Source organism: Lithohypha guttulata (assembly GCF_036872675.1).
Source record: "Lithohypha guttulata strain CCFEE 5908 chromosome Unknown scaffold_3, whole genome shotgun sequence".
Classification (NCBI taxonomy): Eukaryota; Fungi; Ascomycota; class Eurotiomycetes; order Chaetothyriales; family Trichomeriaceae; genus Lithohypha; species Lithohypha guttulata.
This window is the reverse complement of record NW_027042752.1, coordinates 323,109-346,735: the sequence shown is the minus strand read 5'-3', so window position 1 is coordinate 346,735 and position 23,627 is coordinate 323,109. Positions and strand designations below refer to the sequence as shown.

Below are 23,627 nucleotides of genomic sequence, written 5' to 3'. Positions count from 1 at the left end.
GCTGTTCGTTCCGTCACAAATTTTGTCAGTGACACCTAAGGCTTACGCGAACACGATCGTATTTAACAAGAAGTGGAATTTACCATAGACGATCCAATTCTCCTCCACGTGGAGAAATGCTGGCAAGTCCGGGGACTACAGGTGGTTAGATCCACCTGTAAAAAGTTGGCTGGCTGGTGGACATCTGAATTCCAGCGTCAATCATCTGCTCAGTTTGTATTGATATTTTCCAACACACGTTCCTCCTGTTTCAACTCGTCGCCTCATTGCATCCGCTCCTACGTCCGCATCTATACCAAACGCGACATTTCAACAAACGATTATACCTATGGGCTTCGCCGAGCTAACAATTTTTGACAATATCTTCAACTTCAATGTCGTGCAGCGCGGAAATTCTTCTTTCTTGAGCATTTGCTCGGTTTCTACAGCCTTGGACGGGTTTGGTTGGCCAATAGTGTCTGGTCCGTCCTGAGAGGCGGACGAAAAGAGCATTGCCCGATAGAAATTTGGGTTAAGAGAGTGGAAAGGCCAACAAAATCCTTGTTCGCATCAAGGAGAACAACACAAAGGCTGCACGATTTGGCAGGCAGTCTCTACGGTCAAGAAAGATGGCTGAATTCCAACCGGACGACAAACGTCCGGACGCCACCGCGCAGTACAATGACCACGACGATTCTGTTGTGGGAGTAATGGATGGGTTCGACGAGCCACAGATTACCCCGATGCGCTCCAAGCCTAGCCCTCCACCTACGCCTGACAGGCTTGAGTCAAAAGGAGATCGCGAGTTTGAAGACAGGGGACGTCCCTCTGGTATTGCAGGAAGTGTTATTCTATCCAATGCTGCGAAGAAGAAGAAAAAGAAGAACAAAAAGCCAACTGCCCTCAATGGAACTGCAAGTCCGATCACTGTGCACGGCTTTACTCCCATAGATTCCGGTGCTGAAGATTCCGATGGCTCTTCACGACCAACGCCTCGAGTGCTATCGCCTCTACCACGATTGCCAGGCTTAAACTATTCTCGACCACAATCTCCTGGAGTGTCGGGCCTACGAGCCCAGCTAGAAGCTCTTGAGGTCCGCAGTCGGTCTACTTCGAGACAACGACCAATCGGATCTGGAACACCGAGCACTACAGGTGCGTCCGACGATCAGGATGATTCGACAGAAGAGATGGTGAGCTACGATGTTCCTCTAGACCGAGACTTCGTCAGCACTTCTCTCGATGATAAAGTTGGTCAAGCAGAAGTTGATGCAGACCAGAAAGCAACATCCGTGCTGCGAAAGATGACTGCCGATGACTTTACACCAATCAGATGTCTTGGTGACGGCGCATTTGGTACAGTCCTGCTTGTTCGCCAAAAAGCCACTGGTCGTCTATTTGCTCAGAAGACTCTAAGCAAGGCAACTTTGAAGGTCCACAAGAGAGTGGTCGATCGAACCATGTCAGAACGTCAAATCCTCGAGCTCGTCAATAGACAGCCCTTTATTGTTGATCTTTATTACGCGTTCCAAGATCATGAGCGACTATACCTGATTTTACAGTATGCTGAAGGCGGCGAACTTTTTCGACACCTGGAGCTGGAGAAATTCTTCTCAGAAGAGGTCACAGCCTTCTACATGGCTGAAATTGTTCTAGCTCTGGACTTTTTGCATCGCAAGATTGGTGTCATCTACCGAGACTTGAAGCCCGAGAATTGCCTGCTCGATGCAGATGGTCATCTTCTGTTGACTGATTTTGGGTTGAGCAAAGTCGCCGTCAAAGATGTCGGTACTCCTGGCGGCAGTCGTTGCAACAGCTTGGGGGTGGGCACCATCGAGTACATGGCACCTGAGCTTATTCGTGGATCTATGGAATCCGATTTTGGCCCAGGATATGGTCTCGCATGCGATTGGTGGAGTCTTGGAGCTATGGGTTGCGACTTGATGACCGGAAAACCACCATTTGGCGGCGGTAACTGGAGCAAGATCCAGCAAAACATCATGCATCAGAAGCTGAATCTTCCGTTCTTCCTTACACCAGACGCCAAAGATCTACTGACACGCTTCTTGCGCAAGGAGCCCAGAAAGCGGCTCGGTGTTGGCCTGAACGATCTGGCCATTATCAAAAAGCATAGATTCTTCAAGAAGATTGATTGGAAAAAGCTCGAGCGAAGAGAGGTCGAACCACCGATAAGACCATTGATCACTGACCCTGCTCTCGGAGAAAATTTCGCGACTGAGTTCACAGATCGACCTATAAACGAGTTTATCACCCAGCATAATCGTACACTTTCGAAGTCAGATCCATTTGGTGGATTTAGCTATGTGGCCAGTCATAGCTTTCTGGAGGCGTCTTTACTCGCTGATCTGGACGAAGAAGCTGTCGGCGAATGACAGCTTGAACTTCTTGTTTACCGACGCGATTCTGCTTGATCGTTTTAGTGTTGGATACTAAGGATTTAATGCCGCTGCGCTTCTTGCCCTTGAGGCTGTACCACAACATTCGTCTCCTCCTCGGATGCGGTTGCTTCTGCTGATCCACCGTCACCGCGTTCAGCTCTGTCGAGCTTCTGCCGATCTTTAACTTTCTTCGGCTTCTTTGCGCTCAACGGCCCATCTGCGTGTTTGTTTTTCCACTAATCGACCACTTAGTAATGGTTGAGATTGCATTGTATGGACAGCATACCATGCCACCATATCTATAATATGGATGCTCAGCCTCGAACCCTTTGGCGTCCTCAACGCCTCCAGATACCGATTTCCAGCATTTGCCAGGACAGACGAAGTGCCACTGTGCACTCTCATCTATCTGGCACCTAACGAGAACTTGACGAGGCGTTCCGCAAAGAGTGCATGGTTTGTTATGGCTTTCAGGATCATCGGATTTAGGCATGATGCAGGACGATGATTCAGTATGGAAGAATACATGATTGAGAGATGGAGGAATGAACGGACTATGACGTCATGAGGCTCTCGACTTTTGAGCCTCTGTGCGGTCGACCAAAGCTTGGGATTGCAATAAAGTGCACTTGCTATAGGACCACGAATTGGTAAATTGTCAACACGAAACCCTCCTAGATGTCCGTACAACATCCAGTATCGAGCACGCTGAGCACTGATCACCCAAGCAAGACTCACGATGTTACTGAAACGGCTATGTGGCGAGCACACTTCATTAGATGGACGTGAGGACGAGCGCTGCCTCGACTCACCTATGATGATCTATACACCCTTTGTTTGACACGATACCGTGGTTGGTGACCGTGCTTCCGGCTGGATATTGCCAATAATAAGTATTGACAGAGCTCTAAATGCACATTCCAACCTCCACCCACAATGACCGTGCTCTATCCCTTCCATATTTTGACAAAAACATTGACTTGCTCTCTGCTACGATAGCTGATGTCCTCTTTCACTATCTGCCGTCGCTCTTTTGTGCTGTGTTTTCAGTCTCCGGTTGCTTGCAGCCATGTCGTTCATTTCTTCGTGCTTGTTGGGTGGTTCGCTACTGGCTACTCGTGCAGCCGCCTTCACCGGCCATGAATACAAACTAACCTACGAGTACTCGGGCTTGAATTTTTCGATGGCTGGGACTTCTTTTCAGTGAGTGACCAATACACAATACTGTTCAGACACTAAAGAAGGACTAGGAACGAGATCCAACCAATGGATTTGTGACATACTACTCTCGGTCTTCTGCTCAGCTCGAAAATTTAATCGAGACATCTGTGGATGGTCCGGCACAGATGCGGGTTAATACTGTCGATGTACTACCCATCGATAGTACTACTGGACGAGGTGATGGCGCAGGAAGACCTTCCGTTCGCATTGCCTCGAAGCAAGCTTTCACCCATGGTCTTTTCATAGGTGATTTTGAGCACATACCAGCAGGAATCTGTGGAACGTGGCCTGCGTGTAGGTAATCCACTCTTACCTTGCGAAAATGCTGACCGTAGCACAGTCTGGACTCTGGGACCAAATTGGCCATTTACAGGAGAAGTCGATATCCTAGAAGGCGTTAATCAGAACGCAAATAATGTGATGAGTTTGCACACGAATGAGACATGTATCATCACTGGCGACTCGTCGGTCATGACCGGCGAATTGGAGAACACAAATTGTGCCTACTATCCGAATTACAATGTCGGTTGCGGCGTCTCCGATCCTCGAACAACGAGCTTCGGTAAAGGCTTTAATCAGGCAGGTGGAGGTGTCTATGCCATGCAGTGGACGAGCGAGTCGATCTTGATTTGGTATTGGCCTCGTGCCGAAGTGCCGGAGGACGTCGACAATAAGAAGCCTGATCCGGGCAGCTGGGGTCTTCCAGCTGCACAGCTTGGTGTTGGCAATTGCAAGATCGATGAACACTTCCAGAGTCATAAGATCATCTTCGACACGACATTTTGTGGTGAATATGCTGGTAGGTCGTTCGCTCCTTGACTTCTCTCCTCAGTACGTACTAATTGATGCAGGCAGTCCATTCGTCTGGAAGACCGACGATGGGAAATCATGTGCTGGCTCTACTGGACTAGCAACATGCGACAGTTATGTTGCCAACTTTCCCGAAGCTTTTGAGGACGCGTATGTGCATGGTCACCTGGTTGTGATGCTTGTTAACCTTGTTGCAGATACTGGAGTGTCAACTACGTTCGTGTTTATCAGCTTGATGACCCCGAGAGTGATACAGAATACAGGACCTACATTGCAAGTGAGCAGGCTCCTAGTACCGCAACACAGGCAGTGGCGGATCCAGTTTCCACACCAAACCTAGCCGTTGATGAACTCTGCCCGACATACAATTTCTCCGTCATTACTGATGGGAAGTACAAGTACGAAGTTGCCTGTGACTTTGACCCACCTGGCCCAGATATTGTAGGACAACCATATCCTGGCTTCAAGGTCGACTCTTTGGCCGATTGTGTCGCTGGCTGCACATACATGAACGAGAACAACGGAACAAACAAATGTGGTGGTGTCGCGCATTCTTCCAAAGACAATTTCTGCTACTTCAAGAAGTTTATCCAAGGGACGCCGCAGTATCGCAAGGGGTTCAACCAAGTTCGTCTGATCTATTACGGATATCCTCAGATCACCGATGACCCACGATCTACGGCAGATTCGACACTCACGTCCATTTTCATTGAGACGATACCAACACCACAAACGTACCGACCGTTAACGATCACCACTAGACCTAGTGTGACTACTACATCCAGCGTATCTGAGACTGCGACTTCCCGTGAAATTACCACGCTCCCACCTGCAATGGGTGGTAATTCCACATCAACGTCGTCAGAGGTACCTCCAGACTATTCTGAAACAGCTACTCTCACTGGCAACGCCACAAGCACGGCAACCTCCCTTCCATCGTCCGTCACCTCTACTGATCCTCAAGTGACGAACTCAGAGTTCTATATCGTGTTCAATGTCGATACAGCGGCTAAGCGTCTCACCAAGCGAGCTATCCAATTTCTTGCATTCGATGAGAATGGCTACAGCAAGCTCGTCACGACTGAGAGCGAAGCGACTAAGTTCTGGCTGACCAGCGACGGTTCTTTGATGGCAGGAGACCTGTATGTTGGTGTCAACACCGGCCAAGGTCGCTTACAGCTGTCAGACGATGCGCCTGCAGAACCATTCATAGTTACCGTGAGCGAAGAAGGAGATGTATCTGTTCCGGATGCACCAGTTTTCTGCCTTACTGAGAGTGGCGCACTTGCTATAGGCACAGATGAAGATGAAGTACCGGTGAATTGTACGCGAGTCGAGCCAGAACTGCTTGGATCACCTGACAGCTCAACGAGTACAAGCACTAGCAGTACTACCACGATTAGAACCGGAGGCCTTTCCACGAGCACGACTTCGGGATCTTCGAGCTTTCAGAGCGACAGTACTCGCAGTACACCTACTGCATCCACATCCCCCTCTAGTGCTTCTTCCAATCCAGGAACCGCATCAGGTACAACCTCCAGCTCGTCAACCGGTACCTCGACTACCGCTCCTACAGCATCTACCATCAACGACTTCGTCTATGCCGGTTGCTTCGGCATCCCAACGGACATCTCGCCCGCGTCTTTGCCTGGCCTCTCTCTGCCACTCACTTCAGACACAATGACAAATGAGAAGTGCACCGCAGCATGCAAGAACATCACCAACGCCTACTTCGCTGCTACCCACGACGAGCAGTGCTTCTGCAGCACATCCATGGACCTCTACGATATCCTTCTCGACTACCCAGATGCAAGCTGTAACATCCGTTGTCCAGGTGCGAACCGTCAGTTCTGTGGTGGTACAGTTCAGTTTGAAGGTGGTCTTGAGGGCACCTCTGGGGCGATTCCGAAAAGACAAAATACAAACTTGATCTTGGTCAGTTTGTACAACAATACACTGCTGATTGATTCGCCAGGCGAGGATGATGTTCCTACCACGACTGATAGTGCGACCACAACACGCTCAGGTATAGGTGGAGGCACCGTCACCGATACAGAGACGGATACCATAACAGTAACCGCGACATCAACGTCCACATCTTCGTCACGGATCACTACAACCTCAGGTCCGCTGTACTTCGACCCAGAAGACGTAATCTACAACGTCACAGGCACGAACACGGTAACAGTAATCAGCACAGACTATGTTGATCTCTGCCCAACCTGCGCCGCTGGCCTCACTACCCGTTCAACGACGATCACAGTGCCAGATTGCGGATGTACAGCGAGCTACGACAAGCACCTGCAGAAGACTGTGCCTGTTGCGAAGCCAACGGTGCCGATGATGACGACGGTCAAACATTGTAAGGTATGTGCTGAAACTGGCGGTAAGAGTGTAGTGACTTTGACTGTGCCGCATACGAGCTCGATCAAGGCGCTGGCTGCGATGGTTACGCAGATGGCTATGCACTCGGCTGTTCCGGCTGGAGGTTCAACTATGCCTGTCGCTGGAGGTGGACCCGGAAGTGCAGTCCACGCTGGTCACACTATGGCACCTGCCAATGGTGTTGCTCCTGTTAGTGGTCCAGCTGCCATGAACAATGCCTCGCCTGCCAGCGGCGCCGCTCCTGCGAACGCCATGAACGCCGCAGCTCTAGTCAATGGCGCATCGAAACCAGCTTCCGGTTCTGCTCCAGCTGCCGCTCCCATTGCCGCTCCCATTGCCGCTCCAGGTGCAGTATCAGGAGCATCAGCAGCAGCGCCAATGCAAAACCTAGGCACCACGACCACACCCACAGCCGGCCCCGTCGCACCAATAGGTATGCGCCCTGAAGCCAGCAACAACAACGTCGCCGCCGCCGCCGCTGCCAACAACCCTCCTGCAGCTGCCGCGCCAGCCTCCCCACCCTCAGTCCCCAATGCCTCCGCCGCCACACACGGCAACCTCACCGCTCCGAAAGTACCTTCAGTCATTGCGAACGGCACGATACCTTCACCCATCGCTTCCTTTACCTCCTCAGCCTCCAGATTGATTCGTATTGGAGCTGGAGTAGACTCCCTTCTTTGGTGGTCTGGGAGTCGTTACGCGCTTAGCATTGCGGTTGGAGTGGTTGTGACGGTAGTGGTTGGTGCGTGGTGACTGCTGCTCAAGTGGTGTGGAGTTCGTGTTGAGTGATGGATTTTGCGTTTGGTGTTGAGCTGGGGTTGGATGGATGTGATTATGCGGTTGTTGACGAGTGTTATGATGGTGGTGGTGGAGGTGGAGGTGGAGAGGAGGAAGTCTGCGAGAATGATTCAGCTGGAATGGGAGATGTGTAATTACAATAGCGGTACTAGTCGTGGCTAAGTCATAGGTACTACTGCGACCTCGTGGATTCTCTTTCGTTTGCTTACAAAGAAGCTCGATGCGTTAGTGAAAGCCTTCTGTTTTTTTTTTCCTTCTGAAAACATCATGTGGCGGTAGTGAGAGATCGTTGCCAAGGTTACAACACTGTCATGCAAGTAGTTTCTCAGCACAGAATAGGCAGACAGGAAATTTCAATATGGACTCTCAGTAACTGCTATTGCACAAGCTGTTCTCTGAAACATCTTGATATCTGTCAGACCTTCGTAAGACCGCGCATATTCACTGCCACATCCTCCATACTGAGCTTGTCCTCCGTCGCTCGTATGTTTCTACTCGCGTCCTCCAGCGCTTCCATCCGCTCTTGTCTTCTCTGTAACGTAAAGGTCGCCAGCGTAACAATCAACAAGAACAGACCCATCGCAATCATCGCCCAATTCCCTTTGAACCAGTCAGGTGCCTGGGTCACATTGTAGAAGAGAATACTCCAGAACATATAGACTGCGATACTGAACATGTTCATACAAGCGATGATGACGGAACGTTTTGCATCGTCGCTGCGAATCAGGTCGTTGGCCCACGCAAACATCACAGTCTGTCCAGCAAATTGGCAGCCGTTCAGGATCAGGGCCGCGAATTTTGCACCCTCGGTAGGTGGACGGAGCATCAGGGCTCCAGAGGCGATGGCGGTAAATGACAGGAGGACACCGACGTGCCATCTGTTGCGACTTGGGTTGTAGTCGCTGTACCAGCCTAGTAATAGTGTGACCACTATACCCATACCGGAAACCGAAGTAGGAATGTAGTTCACTTCAGAGATGGTGTAGTCCCCTGTAGATCGAAGCCATAGTTGCATGATTGCGTTAGTAGAGTACATCTCAGTGTTACTGTTTGCAATCCAGAGAAGAACAAAAGCCCAGAAATGCCAAGATGCAATGACACGGCGGATGAGCGACCAGCCCAAAACGCCACGCTCTTTGGAGATTTCAGGAAGACGTTCGACTGCAAGCGAGCGCTCTTCTGGTGTCAAATACCTTGCTGATGTTGACAGGGGCGTGTCAGGAAAGAATAGGAAGCCATAGATAGCGATGGGAAATGTGATGAGAAAGTCGATGACGAACAACCACCTGAACCCAGCGAGTCCAGCGCTGCCGTCGAGGGTTTCATGAATAGCTCCCTGCATGATACCACTAAACATAGTACCAGCCAGGCCGGAACTGGTGAATATTGCTGTTCGTTTGCCGATTTCAGATGGCTTGTACCATGAGCCCAGAATCCATTGAACCCCAACAAAACAAGACGCTTCGAAGAATGCTTGGAAAAAACGGATCACCATGATCTGAGTCGGGTTGGTTGTGAAGGCTGTACCGAGTGTGAAGAAGCCCCAGATCAGACATGTTAGAGGAAGCCATATCCGAGGTCGAACCTTTTGGAGTATCAGATTGTTTGGAATCTGACCAAGGAGGTAACCACCGTAGAAGATTGTGTTGATCTGATTCAGCTGGGTGCCTTTAAAGTGAAGGGCTTCTCTCATGCCACTGACATATGCATTGTTTAGATTGGCACGGTCAAGGTAATTACACCAGTACTGTGTTGAAGTCAATAGACTGCGGGTACAGATCTTTGGAGGTCACTTGCCATAAGACAAACATAAGTCAGGATGAAGAAGTCAATCTTGAGGATCAGTCGTCTTTCTGCTTTTGTGGTAGCCGGAGCACCCCATACGATTCGTCGGACTTTGCTTAGAAGCGCCATGTTGGACCTCGCAGGAAAATACGAGCTATCACCTCTAACGTCTTCCCTCGAGGTACCACTGCAGGATATATGCTCCCATTCACGCAACAACCTTTCTAGTCAATCATGTGCCGAACTTGTACCATTGTTACAACAGCCCAACAGCGGCATGATACGCAAGTGGTCGCTATCTTGAGCTTGATCTGCAGCCAAGGCGATCAACACCCCACTGAAATGCGACAAAGTCGGACAAGTGCGTTGGCACGAACTTGACACGCTTGGACCTGCGAGCAGTCGCGATGTGAAACATGGAGGAATTCGAGCGTGCTTACTCATGTACTCGCAGTGGTTGTCGTTTGTGCTGTTCAGGGAGCGTGGCGACTCTGTTCATGTCTGCAACAGCAATAATTGGCATCTCCAGAGACTTCCAAGTTCGTAGTCGGCCTACAATTCTGAGGGAAAGAGGCAAGTCGCCGATCTCCAGGTCATTCGGCAAGTCATTGGTCGTTCTCGATAGACATGTCTTGTCAAGAGGTTGCAAAAAGTGCAACATAGGGGCCGGATTCGAGAATGCTTGATCTCACAATTCCGCGAGTCCCGATAAGCTTGTGTTGGGAACGTGCCAAGATGGGGTAAATGGATATGCTATAACACGATTATAGTGACATGGCTGGATCGATATCTGCTTGCAAGAACGGTGCTGTGGAAATCAACACTACTCGACCAGACTTCCTGTCTCTGTTATCATTTGTTTCCGCCTGTACGTGTAGGGTGTTCTTTGAGTAACTCTTTATCAGCAAGCCGATCTGAGGTTGTGATCGAGCACTCCGAGCTGCAAGTCGTCAACAGTGCTTCAATATTGTCAATGACGTAACTAGCAGTTCGAAATCGGTTGTGCATTCTCTGGCCATTCTTCGGATCATGCCATCAAAAGACTCTCGTCCATCAGGATCATCCAAAGTCCACACCTATCCCATCGACCTTTATGTGAGATAAGGTTACGAGTGTGCCTCTCGGCTCAAATGCCCACCTTGCGAGTTTCTGTGTGAAGTGCCTGCCTAGCGTGAAGCAATTTCGAGGCCAGCGACTCAAGCAGGCGACGTGTTAACCTTGCAGGCAAGCCACACCATCCGCGTACGTGATAAAGTTGCCGTACGTATACACTTACTGCGCATGTCCTCGGGCATATCACCCCAACCGGAAGATCGAACTTGCTTTCATCCTTCGTGTTGTATTTGTACAAGCTTCGAAGCCAAAAACACATGGGGGCTGTAACAGTTCACCAAAGAACAATATTGTGGTGGATCGTTGGTCGTTCTGGGATAGCTTTTTGCACCGTGCACTCGACGCTGTGCACCATGTGGTCTGGAGATTTACAGGACTAGATGCTCAAAAAAGACCCAGATTGGTCGAGATTACATTCATCTCCATGTCACAGCTGTTAGTCCTGCTCTAGCCTTGCCAGAGATGCATGATGGGTTGAATTGGATCGAGCCAGGACTTCGGAACCATACTTGTCTGTGTTGCTTTTTCCTTCACCAGCTCGTCCACTGCTTCGCAACTCATCCTGTGCTTGCCCAGTACGACTTGGTACCAGGGATCGTCTCCGCAACCAGCGCAACACACTCAGACAGTCACGCGCATACAACCATCTTTGGCTTAACCACGAGCCATTATGCCCGAGTTCATCACCCCTCCGCCTTTCGGCACAGTTGGTGACAACACGAATAACCAGAACTATGCAATTGGTAGCACAGTCACCTTCTCCTGGACGTGAGTTTGTCCTAAACACGTATCGGTTCTCACCAACACCGTCTACGAGTCTCATCGAGCTGGTTTCTGGGCTAACAATTGGCAGCGGAACGACCGCAGACACGGCAGGCATGAACCTATGGCTGAAGAGAGACGTCACAGGATACACATGCACAGCACTGAACCTTGCAAACACCCAATGCTGGCTGATCAATGGTACGAACAATCACACGTGCCAGTTGAACTAATAGCTAACTAGTCAATCCAGAAAATAACCAGGGCACGTCCTTCAGCTGGAACGTCAATATTCCAACGTTCAACGGCGCGGGGTACGATAGCAGAAGCCCATGGTATTGGATTCACATGTACGATTCAGACAACACCTTCGGCGGTGAATTTGGATCCCACTACTTCAATGTTCTACCTTCAAGTCTAATGCCGGCCTCTGCGTCACTGACCCAGACGAGAGCATCAACATCAACAACTGCGTCTACAGCAACTTCTGCTTTCTCTTCAGCCATAACTACCCCTGCGAGCTCCGCCATCTCTTCAGCTGCCTCATCCCTCACCCCAGCCTCAAGTGCCGCAAGCAGCCGCGTCACCACAGCTGAACTATCTGAAACAAGCGCCTCACGTCAATCTGCCATACCCTCAAGCTCATTAACCTCCATCTCTGGCTCCTCAAGATCAGGCACAGCAACCAACGCCGCAGCATCCGCCACCTCCTCCGCAGCACAACCCGTCGCAACCTCAACCCCAACCGGCCTCAGCAGCACCGCTAAAATCGCCATTGGCTGCGCAGTAGGAATCGGCATACCACTAATCGCGCTCCTCGCCGTAATCGCCTTCTTTCTCTCTCGAAACAACAAGCGCAAACATGCAGCTCGAGCTGGTGGCGTTGGAGGAGCAGCGGGAATGTCAGAGCGAGGATCGTCGAAGGAATATGTTCATGAGAAGCCGGTGTGGAAAGATACGCAGAACACGGGGGGGTGGGAACCGTCGCGGCAGCCGCCGGTGCATGAGATGGAGTCGCAGAATTTCCGCATTACGAGTCCGAGTGAGCTTGATGCACATCCGTATCGGCGGTGACGATGATGATAATAATAAGATGAGTTTTGGTAGTGACCTTGAAAGAGTATTATGTTAATCTGTGAAAGTTGTTCTACAGGGTATCATGACTCGCACGCTTCTAAATCCATACATAAAACGCCTTCGCCCTCGCGATACCACTCGTACCACGTATCGGCCCTTACTCATCCGGATCGAAAATATCATGCGTGTGATGCAGAATAGTCTCCATGACCTTGGTGTGATACCCTGCATCAGCAACATTATTCCCTCCCAATATCGTAGGTCCGAAGACAATGGCCAGATTCCTCATGTCCATCTTATTCACATCGCTGTTTCTGCTGACCCTGTGTAGGTGCAGAACCAGTACTCTCAAAGTAGCATAGTTCGGGTCAGGCAAGGAGTTGATGTACTGATGTAGAGCATCGCGTCGCATGATCGTGTCCTCGTATTTAGCAGCCTGGATGAAGGAGTGGTAGGCTGTGTTGGTCATGAGCGCGTCGGGTAGGTCGCGAAGGAAGTTCTTGAGTAGTGTGGCGACACTGGCAATGTCATTGTTGAAAGAGGCTGGTTCGGTCAGCTTGACTAGGCTTGAATCTAGAATAGGTTAGTGTGTCAAATTGAGGCAGTTTGTAGGAATCTTACCATGATCGAATTCGGACTTGAGCTGCGTTACTGTCGGAGCAGAGCCGGAGATTCGATAGATGCCTTCGGTGCTCAGACCAAAAGTATCAACTGCTTGTATACATTGGAAAACGATTGCTGGCACTGCTGTGCCGTCACGTCTAAAGAGGTCATCCAAATGCATACCGAAGACAGGTTTATTTGGTGGAAGCATTGGTCTTTGTGGTTGTTGACTTGGTAAATTGCGCTGTGCGGAGGGCAATTGACCTCTACCAGCTCCTGTATTAGGCGAAGAGCTAAAATTTCTGCCAGGATCCATATAGCTTCCAGGAGCTGGGCCACCTCGACCTAAGTATGGACCAGGTGTAGTATTTGATAGCTGACCATGACCGAGATCAGCAGTCCTCGCGTTGGTTGGTACTGGTCCTTGGTCGTAGTGAGGACTTGAAGTAGGCATATCTTGCCTGAGCAGGACCGGTGTGTGGTCGACATTGGCGGGGCCTAGACTATCCTGTCGTTGATGGACACCATCGTATCCCCCAGTCTTCACTGGTGCTTGTGTACGCTCATAAGGTGGAACTGGTGGTCCAGTAGAAAGATTTTGGCCAGAGGAATATGCTGGTGCTGAATCTTGTATAATACCTGTCTGTTGACGATGGTCTGTGTTGACCTTTGACAATGTATCTGGTTGGCCGCCAACAAACGAGGAGTCTCTTTTCTGGGCTGATGGACGTTGCAACTCGAAACTGTTACCGAAGCTGTCTTGACCTCCAATTTGTGGTAATTGTGGAGGCTGTGACTCGACGTGAGCTGGGGAACCATAATAGGGTGTCTCAGATGATCGCCTGGTATCAAAGTTGGTACTCTGTTGGACTGGCGTCGTCATTGGTTCAGCGTCGGTGTTTCTTCGACTTCTCCCCTTGAATTGGGGAGGTGGTTCGACACCGTCCAGCATATAATCTTGGAAGTCTCGATCGTCGTCGATTTCCTGAGCGATCTGTCTCAAGCCTCGTGGCTCGGGACCCGTCGAATCTGGATTTCTGATAGGCGCAACTGCCATGCCAATGCTGACAATGTGCTTCTCGCTCAACGAAGCAAGCTTTGCCATTTGCATGGAAAGTGCAGCATCGCACTCTTTGATCAGATCTTGTAGATTTCGGATGATCGAAGGTTTCGTAGAACCCTCGAACTCGCGCCTCTGTTCTTGAGCTGCCTGACTTTTCTGAGCATAATCTTGGTCAAGCATATCGGCTTTCTCCTTTAGAGCTTCTTCCTGTTGAGCTGGAGTTTTGTTCTTCAGACCAAATTTGCCGCCCTGCTTTTCACCAGTCCTGACCCTGTCATATTGCTCGGCAGCCGAGTTGTACCTATCCTTGGCCTTTGCCTGAGCAGACTCGGCATCAGATAGTCTCTTTTCAGCATCGATTGTGGCATGCTTCCAGTGTTTACGACCTCTTTCAGCGGTTTCAGCAACCTCTCGAAGCTCTTCCGACATTGTCTGCAACGAAAGGGCGAGCTGCAAGGTATTCTCGGCCGTGCGCTCGTTGACTCTCAGAGTCTCGTCAAAGTTTCGAGCGTACGAGCCCTGTCGCGATTCGGGTTTGCGTAGCGATTCGGAAGCATGGCGCACAAGCTTCTTGTAACCTTGGGCATAACGATCCTCGAGAGCGCATCTTTCCTTTGCGAATCCTGAGAATTCGCGAGCAGCATAGATGCTTTGCTTCAGCCTATTCAATAGCTTCTCGATTGCGTATGGCGAGCTCAGAGCAGCCTCCATCGCTAGTCAAATATCAAAAAGACTAGGCAGAAGAGATTTGTAACTCCCACGACCAGGGCAAAGGAGTATGAAAGAATATGGAGATGGTAATAGCCAAAGAGGACAAGGAAGATGTTCGTGAGCAAGATCTGGATGTGCAACTGTCTACAGCCTGTGCAACCCATCTTCAGCCTGAGCTTGGTTTGTACTTGTAGATCCCTGGCTGCGTCATCACATGGAGATCCTTGCGAAACTTGACAGCTGAGCCACATATTCTCATCTGCCAACCAGGGAAGTTGCGACCCATGGCCACTGCCACTAAAGTTAAACAATCAAGGGCTTCTATATGTGTTTGTCCAACAGCATGAAACATCCTCTAACAACACTGTTAATTTACACATGTGCTGACACTTTGTCCGAGATACGGTACAGAGGGAATCTCCCGACACCACGTCGGCAACCTGGCTACTTTGCTAATGTACAATTCACATCCCAGCAGTACCTTCTACAGCGGCATCGCCAGCCTTAGTGTCGCCATTGATAGTCGTCCTCAATCCATTCGTACCAGCAAGCGTACCAGCATACATGTCCTTGGAGTTACCAGGCTTCTTGCCGTTAGCAACGACTTCTTTTGCACCTTGCCTCGTCCGCTGATCTATCATGAATCCTTTGAAGAAACGGTCCATGCTCTCATAGTCGTCCATCTCACCAATCCACGAAATGTACTGATCGGGCCTTAATATGATTGAGCAGCCTCGTTGAGGGTCGATGCCGTAGTTCTGGTAGGCCTGACCATGGCCTTCGTGGTAGCTCTGTGTCGATCAGTTAGCTGGTCTGTCATCTGGCAGCAAATAGTGCAGGTCTTACCTGGTCGTCGACATGAACTTTCCAATAATCCCAGCCATCGTTGTCGTCCCATGGTCTGAACACCTCTGGGAAATCAAATATCGTAGTCTCTTGTCTTGGGGCAGAATGACAACTCAACAGCTCAATCACACTATCGTATTTCTGTCCTGCTGGTGTGCACCACTTCAAGAAACTGTCGGCTGCTTCGAGTTTCTCACCTAGTGTGTCGAGTCTTTTCTTCTGTGATGGGTCCCTGACGTTGCCAGCGAAGACCACGACTCTCCATGTACCATTCGATTTCAGCAGCTCCTGGAAGTGCCACGGACGTGCATCAGCTTGATTCAGGATCTTAAAGCTAGGCATTCGCTTGCCAACCTCGAGCTTGTTGGCCAGCTTCTCGGCACTGTCGCTAATGACACGCAAATTCTCATCGCCAAGTACCTCTGTTCCGTCACCCTGATCTTTGCCACTTCCGCTCTTAGCAACAATCATTGAGGCGCCATAGTCGACAGCAATTCCACTTGCAAACATATTACCTTTCTCGAAGGCATCCTTGAAAGTCTTCATATCAATGCCGGCTTCGTCTATCACGCTCTTCGCAGGTCGACCTGAAAACAGACGTGAGAAACGATGGTCAAAGTCGATCAGATCTTGTGCGATCTTTCGTCGTTCTGACTGATAAGTCTTTAGCATCGATCTCTTCGTTAGTCCTTTGACTACATTCGCCACTTTCCAGCCCAAGTTGTAAGCATCTTGCATGCTCACATTCATGCCCTGACCTGCCTTCGGAGAGTGCGTGTGGACTGCGTCGCCAGCCAGGAATACTCTTTCATGCCAGCTGAAGGAATTGCCAACACGTTGTCCGATCTGGTAAGCCGTCCACCAGTCTAGGTAGTGATAATCGATCTTGTAGGGGCACATGATTCTTTGTGCAGAAGCTATAATTGTCTCGGGTGTTATCGTGCTCCTGTCGAATTTCTTACCACCACCCTCAACGTTGGTTGTCGTAAGTTGAATGTACAGCCTGACAAGCTTGTTCTCTCGCGGAATGACCATGACACTACCACTGCTTTCTGAATGAATTGCACACCGCATTCGAATGTCGGGAAAATCGGTGATAGGAATCACATCCAATACACCCCAGATATAATCTGTCGAATCACCTTCAAGCTTAAACCCTAGCTGCTGTCGAACCCAGGAGTGCGCACCGTCAGCCCCAAGCATGTACTTTGCCTTCACTGTCTCAATACTACCAGCTTTATCGGCAAGAGTATTCGATAGCCGGATCATGTCCATAGTGTCATCGACCGAAAGGTTGGAACGGAAAATACCATCCTGAATACCCTGTCCGTTCGCACTAGTGGCCTTCTGTGGTGGTGTAGCCTCTTCTTCTGTCAAATGTCTGAGCTCCACCGTGATCGGGTACGCCTCATCGTCCTCCGCGAGAGACTCATCAAACTTGAAAGTTGTCGGAAGCACCCCATGCTCGACTTTGATCTCTGCTGACGGATCACCAGCTGGACCATTACAGCCTGTGCGAACACTATTCTCCTTGATTGCGTCGAGGAAGAATCGTTCTATCCTACCCTGGTGAAGCACAACCTGCTGGAAACGACTGATACCAGGAATGGTGTCTGGAATACGGTCACCCCGAGCCAATACGCCGGTTTCGGGATCTGGGTTCCAGAGACAAATTTCCAGCATGTGGTTCGATTCGATCCAGGCGCGATGTCCGAAGGAAAATGAGTCGAAGATCTCGAGGGTCCGACATTGTAGACCATCGGCCTGGCCGTTGAAGATCTGGAGAATGAAAATGTCAGCTGCTCGAAGTCAAGTCGCTTTTGTGAAACCCATCACCTGGCGTGAGACTGAAGCAAGAATCGAAACCATCGCATCGCATAGATGGTTCTTTCATTGATGATAGCATGATTCTCATCTTACCTTGGTTCCCCGCTTGTCGACAATCCGTGTCTTCACACCACATCGCGACATCCAGTTGGCCATCATTAGTCCAGCTGGACCAGCACCAACGATAAGGACGTCGACATTGGAGTTGTCTAAGGGCTGAACGGAGCCCATGCTGTAGAGGTTTAGGTAGATGAAGATGAAGATGAGGTGTTGCTAGTAGAAAACATGCACACTAAATACTATATGCAGATCTCTCCACGACGATGAAAATGATGCTGCCCTTGTTCACCACAATTGGCCTTGGCGGGCTCTCAAAGCGTGATGTCGACTCTCAAGGAGCATTTATGCTTATGTCTCATACCTATGACCATCGGGATTGCATGAGGTGTTTCGGATAAGGGCACCAGAGATCTGCACTACGCGTGCTGTATAACCGAAGGACTATCAAGCTCGAGAGATGGTGGTGATTGGATAGGCCAGAAGGAATAGTTGATTTCCCCAGGTTTCGGGACCCCGCATGTTTGATAAGCTTCCAACCATTCCAACTTGGAACCTTCGACTATACAATTTTAAAGGTGTAGCCAGTGTGTTGATCAAGTGTGCTTCGTTCTGACTACGTATATACTTTCGTTACTGCAGTTTTCTCTCTGTCAACCATTGTCGTCGTGTAACAGCGGCCAACGACACAAGGAGGCATTCGTGTGTATTGAGGTCATGCGCTCACCAGAAGCTTAGCATCTTGTTCCGACCAGCGATTTCAGGTCTCTGCTTCGGAAATGTCTTCAGTTGCCACCTCTTGGTCATGTCTGCAGTCACGCCGAGGTTCACAACGACGAAAGCAGTAGCACATAGCATTGTGATATTCAGTACGCGCTCGTCTCGTGCAGTCAAGATCGTTAAAGTGAGGTAGATGTAAACTTCGAAGGCGTAGTGAGGGCAAACCAAATTGCTGGTCTGAAAGATCTGGTGGTTGGGAACCTGGTAACCCTTCAGGCTTGCAAGAAATCTGTGGACCACGTGCTGCTGCTTGGAATAATACAAGAAGGTGAAAACGCATGCAACGGTTCGAGCCAGATTGACGATGGTGAGGTCTGAAACTATTGTCGGTCGTGTTTCTCTAACACCTAAGTCTGGTGAGTAATTGCTGGCAGATGAATTACCTGCAACTCACTCGGCTCAACCCAAATAGCAATATTCGTTGCCAAATAGAAAGCTATACCAATAGCATAATGGCCAATCCACATTCGAGATTGACTCTTCTTGGAAATCACTATACATTCGTATAGTCGTCGAAGACTTTGGTACTGCAACAACATCAAGGCAACAATCGTTCGACCTTCCCATGATGCGACCAACGCATATTTGTCTGCGATCGAGAACAACGATCCGAAAACACGGCGATGGTAAAACATCCAACATGCCGAACAGATAGTTGAAGTCGCATAGAAATGAGTAAACCAGCTATGTGGCACTGTCACATTCGCAGCCCAGTCAAGCATAGGATCGATCTGGATACGAAGCCATTTGGGAAGAGCAGTTTCCTCACTGGTCGTTGCTTTTTCTGAAGCGGGAGAACGGGCACCATAATTAAGAAATCGCGTTCTGAGATCTGGTATGAAGCGTACAATCACGATAGCGTAGGCGGCGAAGACATAGAAGGCTCGGACGAGCCACACAGAGGTATCATCGCGCATGGAGACGGGACTATCGAGGACCATCGTGCTGCTCTCACGAAGCTCGTCAGGTTTGATAGTCGTGAATGAGTGAAACAAGAACAGCTGTTGCGATTTTCAGCCATGCCTGCATAACAGGGGTCCCTGCCCACCCTCGTCGAACTACTTACCGCTAAAACGATACTGATACGTGGATTTTGATGCATCGTTGTAATTTAGCTTTGCCAGGATTAGAACATCTGCGGAGCCTGTTTGGGCTGAGCTGTTAGTGGTTCAGGGAGAGCGCCGGTGGGTCTTTGTGCCCAGCTCCGCCTTTCACTCGCCTGTCTTTCCTTCTCGTTGTTTGGCTGCACCTAGTGTCTCTAATCTCTGTCTCACTGAAGCCTGTACTTCCGCCTTTACCTTGATCTTCGTCCCCATTGTCAATATACCGCCCAACTGTGCACTGTGTGTATCTCGAATTCACTGACTGTATATGCTGGATTATCGCGACAAAGCAATTCCTGAGCTGGACTCGTCTTGCTTGGTTTCTGACGAAATCGTGACGAATCTCCCACCGAACAATCCACAACGAGCACATTCAAGGCCAATCAGTGCCTCCACGTTGGATCATACCACTTTCCAAGTCGTGGTCGACAAGCATGAACATAGGAGGGTGATGCGATGAGCGAAAGTGAGCGGAAAGACTTCGTACTGAATGTTGAGGATGATCTTACCGCTCAATCAGATGCAAAAGAGGAGGAGAAGGAGGAAACAACGAGATCAGAAGCACTGAAGCTGGTCGAAAATGGGCTCCGTGATGCCGCAGACGTGCCTGCAGTCGTCGTGGGAAATGCTGGAGATGCAATGGATGAAGATGGCGATTCAGAAGCGGAAACCTTGATACAATCGCCCGAAAAGAAACGCAACAGTGTCGCAGATGGCTCGAAAACAATGCAACATGTTAGCATGGCTCGATCTGATGCTGGCTCCATTATTCTAACGAACACCTCGGACAAGGAAAACACGACCCGTAAACGAAAGCGCTCGCGCGAACGAGGCAGCCACGACTCGGCCTCCGATACCTCAAGCCGTCACAGTTCGCCATTGTCATCGCCCCTGGTCCATCCACAATCAGATGTTGGTTCTGATCTTAATGCTGCATCAGATACAGAATCATCTCCTAAACAAAGCAATAAGAGTGACGTTCAGGATTCCATTGATTCGCTCAAGAAGCGCAGGAGGCGTCCTTCCGAGATCGTGCCACCTTCGTTGTCTCGCAGGAGAAGCAAGCGCAGCAGTGTTGACCTCCTCGAACGTAGGGAGACCAGATCTGCGACATATCCACGTCCATCAGACGACGAGAAATCGGCCTCACCTGAGCCAATATCAAGTAAAGAACACAGACGTGGTGCATCCACGCAGTTGACGACGGGCGAGTTCGAGAGAAAGAAGCGAGGGAGACCTCCGTTGATCAACACTAGACGCAATCGAAGTGCCGATCGAGTCTCCAATTCCTCTGGTGAATCTGAACCAAGAACAGGTCGGGCACGTCCCCTAATTCATAAATTCGCCTCGAACGATCATGATACTATGTCGCCGGCAAAGGTTGGCCCTAGGAAGTGGAAGGATAAGAATGGTCGCACATATCTAGCTCGTGCTTGCGCAAACTGTGATATAGAGGCTGCGACCGCAAAACTGATTGAACGACCAGAAGATCTGAATATGGAGGATAATGCAGGTAACACACCATTGCAGATCGCCGCTCTTGAAGGATTCGAGGAAATTGTAGAGTTTTTGTTATCCAAGGGTGCAGAAGTCAACGTCCGCAACGTTGACAAGGACACTCCGCTCATCGATGCGGTTGAGAACGGACACGTCGAGGTTATCAAGTTGTTGTTGAAATATGGCGCAAACCCACGTATGGGCAACGCTAAAGGCGATGAACCTTACGAATTGGTCCATCCAGATGATGAAGCATACTCTCAAATTCGCGAAATGCTAGCCGAGGCCAAGGACAAGGACACAAAGAAAACTCCTGGGATAGACGCCTTCGATTCTCAAGCACGTGAAGGCCAGACATCTAGAGCTGCGTCTGCGGCAAGCCCTCGCGATTCGCCACCGATTGGCGCGCCCAGAAGTCCGCCTGCACTTGGTTCTCGCAGAAGGACGGGTAGAAGCGAATCTACTCGCAATGATCTCTTGTGGCAAGCCAACACACAAGAAAATCTTGCAAAACTCGCAGGAAAGGGCGATGTTCAGGGAGTTGCGAACATATTGAGCATCCTAGAGAAAGCTGAGACAGAGTCCCTGATTGCTGCTGCAAAGGCTGGTCACGAGGAAGTTCTGCAATTACTTATTGCCATGGGCCGGCCAGATCCTGACCCGGAACCAGTACGCAGTTCCAAAATGGTGCCTGGTTACAATACACCTATGCTCGCAGCTATCGGACGTGGACATCCTGATGTTGTGAAGCTTCTGGCAAACCAGTCAGGTTTCAATCCCTGTCGGAGATACAAGGAAAAGACGTACTACGACCTGGCAGAGGATCGTCGCGGCAATCGTTGGGAAGAAGAATTTAACGTGCTTAGAGCCGCATATGATAGAGCTAAAGGCAGAAAGACGAGCTCACCTCGTAAGACAAGGGAAGGCGAGAGAACGAGACCACGTCGCAGCTCCTCATCTGTCACAGAGGCCAAACGGCAGATGCCAAGTCCTACGCAGACACATCGATCACTTCCTGTTCAAGCACCTGACTCTTCGCCACGAGAGCGACGCAAGATTAGCGACCCCGATCGACTCAAAGCGAAGATCGATATGGAGTATACGGTCGCAGTTACCTCGGATGTTGATCAGACTGTGGATGCTCCTGCCAAAACGCATCGTACGAGAAGAAGTCAAAGCGATCTCCCACCCGTACCCGCCCTAGAAAGTGAGCCCTCGCAGAAGCGCAGACGCTTAGTGACAGGTAAAGAACACAGAAGTCGACACACTGTAAGTACCTCTTCCGATAATGAAGACTCTGAAATGATCAATGATGAGCGAGAAGACCGGCCACAGCTGGCTTTGAAGAGGAGCCGTGTCAGTTCAACTCCAGAACCTCCTGGGGGCAACAAGGAAAGGAAGAAGAGGAGAACAGTCCTAGAAAGTAGTCCCGACGATATGAGACCACGCATGAACAACCCCACTGAATCTGCAACCATACCACCTATATCGGCAGCTGAGCCCGAAGTGAAGCCCTCGGACGACCAGAACACTAGTACGGACGTCAACATGTCCTCGCTACAGAGATCTCGATCGAACTCTGCTCAAGCTGTGCAAGCGAACGAAGTCAAAGAAGAGCCATCGCCGACCCACAATGATCCGATCCCCACCGATATTGAGGCCTTACCAGATGCCGCTGAAGAATCCGATGACCATTACTCGCCACCGCCTGCTGTCGAACCCACTTATGAAGAGCGTGAAGCCGAACGCAGAGCCAAAGAGAGTGCTGATCGTGCTGCCACAGAAGAGGCAGCACGTCAAGAAATTCAACGTAGAGCAGAAGAAGAGAGGATAGCACAAGAAAAGCTTGCTGAAGAGGAGAGACTCCGGCAAGAAGCTGAACTGAGAAGGAAACAAGAAGAAGTCGATGCTCGCCGTCGACAGGAAGAGGAAAGGCAAGAACGTGCAAGGCGGGAGCAGGAGTCTAGGAGACGCCTCGAACTATTTGAACGAGAACGGAAACGGCTTGACGGGCTACCTGTTGTACTTGCAAAAACAGCTCGCATGGTAGACGACGGTGATTCTGAAGTGAGAAGTCCGCAATGGCTGAGCAAGTTCTTACCTCTATACTGTGTCAAAACATATCAGCTCGACCACAACTGCGATTCATCTATTGCTGAGGAGTCATGGGTACCGAACTTCCAGATTGCAGGTCTGCTAGGTACAAAAGACCTGAACCTATCTGAATTCAATTCTTTTGAAAAGCGGCACGTAACACCACACGAGCGACAATGTATATGGAGAGTCGCGCGGTTGAAGTTGTCCTACGACTTCAATCCGCTTTGGACAACGTCAGTCAGCAAAGCTAACGAGATCGAACATATTGCGCAAGAAAAGTTTATGTCTATGGCTGAACTTTTCTGGGTCAAGGTGAGCATTACGTCTAATCCTATATTGCAAGATTGCTAACACGAACTCAGCTATCCAACTTCCTTGACCAGTTGCCACGCTTTCCTCATTTGCAAAGGAATTTGCCTCGTCAGACTATCTCGCTCAAATCCTATCATGAGATCCTAGGTACAAGCACGAAGATTGGGCTATTGCAACAGTATGATAACTTGCCTAATGGTATAAGTACACATATTCATACAAATGGCGAAAACGGAATCACCTAGCTGGAACTACGATCATCACCAAACACCAACGAACCTCACGAGAAGAGGAACAGCTCTCTGGCACAGCTGCCAGTAGCGGAGCTCTTACAAAGACTTGTCTCTTAACTGTATGATATCCACTATAGTAGTTCTGTCTGAACAAGTGACGCCGCACGAT

General features: G+C 49.9%; 9 protein-coding genes across 9 annotated transcripts; 4 read left to right on the top strand and 5 right to left on the bottom strand.

The window, feature by feature from the left end:
• Positions 1 to 608: 608 nt before the first annotated feature.
• Positions 609 to 2,372, top strand: LTR64_003901 (uncharacterized protein; the record flags this gene model as incomplete). The annotated part of the gene is made up of 1 exon (XM_064898251.1): positions 609 to 2,372. One exon carries the CDS (start codon positions 609 to 611, stop codon positions 2,370 to 2,372), a length of 1,764 nt encoding a protein of 587 aa, XP_064754208.1.
• A 65-nt stretch (positions 2,373 to 2,437) lies between these two features.
• On the bottom strand, positions 2,438 to 2,871 carry LTR64_003900 (uncharacterized protein; the record flags this gene model as incomplete). Its single annotated transcript, XM_064898250.1, has 2 exons — positions 2,438 to 2,614; positions 2,665 to 2,871. 2 exons carry the CDS (start codon positions 2,869 to 2,871, stop codon positions 2,438 to 2,440), a joined length of 384 nt encoding a protein of 127 aa, XP_064754207.1.
• Positions 2,872 to 4,019: 1,148 nt separating this feature from the next.
• On the top strand, positions 4,020 to 7,547 carry LTR64_003899 (uncharacterized protein; the record flags this gene model as incomplete). Its single annotated transcript, XM_064898249.1, has 3 exons — positions 4,020 to 4,398; positions 4,451 to 4,559; positions 4,607 to 7,547. 3 exons carry the CDS (start codon positions 4,020 to 4,022, stop codon positions 7,545 to 7,547), a joined length of 3,429 nt encoding a protein of 1,142 aa, XP_064754206.1.
• A 460-nt stretch (positions 7,548 to 8,007) lies between these two features.
• Positions 8,008 to 9,506, bottom strand: LTR64_003898 (uncharacterized protein; the record flags this gene model as incomplete). Its single annotated transcript, XM_064898248.1, has 2 exons — positions 8,008 to 9,339; positions 9,402 to 9,506. The coding sequence occupies 2 exons, from the start codon at positions 9,504 to 9,506 to the stop codon at positions 8,008 to 8,010; spliced, it is 1,437 nt and encodes a 478-aa protein (XP_064754205.1).
• Positions 9,507 to 11,160: 1,654 nt separating this feature from the next.
• Positions 11,161 to 12,326, top strand: LTR64_003897 (uncharacterized protein; the record flags this gene model as incomplete). Its single annotated transcript, XM_064898247.1, has 3 exons — positions 11,161 to 11,258; positions 11,344 to 11,453; positions 11,506 to 12,326. 3 exons carry the CDS (start codon positions 11,161 to 11,163, stop codon positions 12,324 to 12,326), a joined length of 1,029 nt encoding a protein of 342 aa, XP_064754204.1.
• Positions 12,327 to 12,486: 160 nt separating this feature from the next.
• Positions 12,487 to 14,706, bottom strand: RGD1 (Rho GTPase-activating protein; the record flags this gene model as incomplete). Its single annotated transcript, XM_064898246.1, has 2 exons — positions 12,487 to 12,902; positions 12,951 to 14,706. 2 exons carry the CDS (start codon positions 14,704 to 14,706, stop codon positions 12,487 to 12,489), a joined length of 2,172 nt encoding a protein of 723 aa, XP_064754203.1.
• A 464-nt stretch (positions 14,707 to 15,170) lies between these two features.
• On the bottom strand, positions 15,171 to 17,610 carry LTR64_003895 (uncharacterized protein; the record flags this gene model as incomplete). Its single annotated transcript, XM_064898245.1, has 3 exons — positions 15,171 to 15,497; positions 15,553 to 17,331; positions 17,473 to 17,610. 3 exons carry the CDS (start codon positions 17,608 to 17,610, stop codon positions 15,171 to 15,173), a joined length of 2,244 nt encoding a protein of 747 aa, XP_064754202.1.
• Positions 17,611 to 18,159: 549 nt separating this feature from the next.
• On the bottom strand, positions 18,160 to 19,157 carry LTR64_003894 (uncharacterized protein; the record flags this gene model as incomplete). The annotated part of the gene is made up of 2 exons (XM_064898244.1): positions 18,160 to 18,563; positions 18,611 to 19,157. 2 exons carry the CDS (start codon positions 19,155 to 19,157, stop codon positions 18,160 to 18,162), a joined length of 951 nt encoding a protein of 316 aa, XP_064754201.1.
• Positions 19,158 to 19,775: 618 nt separating this feature from the next.
• Positions 19,776 to 23,470, top strand: LTR64_003893 (uncharacterized protein; the record flags this gene model as incomplete). The annotated part of the gene is made up of 2 exons (XM_064898243.1): positions 19,776 to 23,225; positions 23,276 to 23,470. The coding sequence occupies 2 exons, from the start codon at positions 19,776 to 19,778 to the stop codon at positions 23,468 to 23,470; spliced, it is 3,645 nt and encodes a 1,214-aa protein (XP_064754200.1).
• Positions 23,471 to 23,627: the final 157 nt, after the last annotated feature.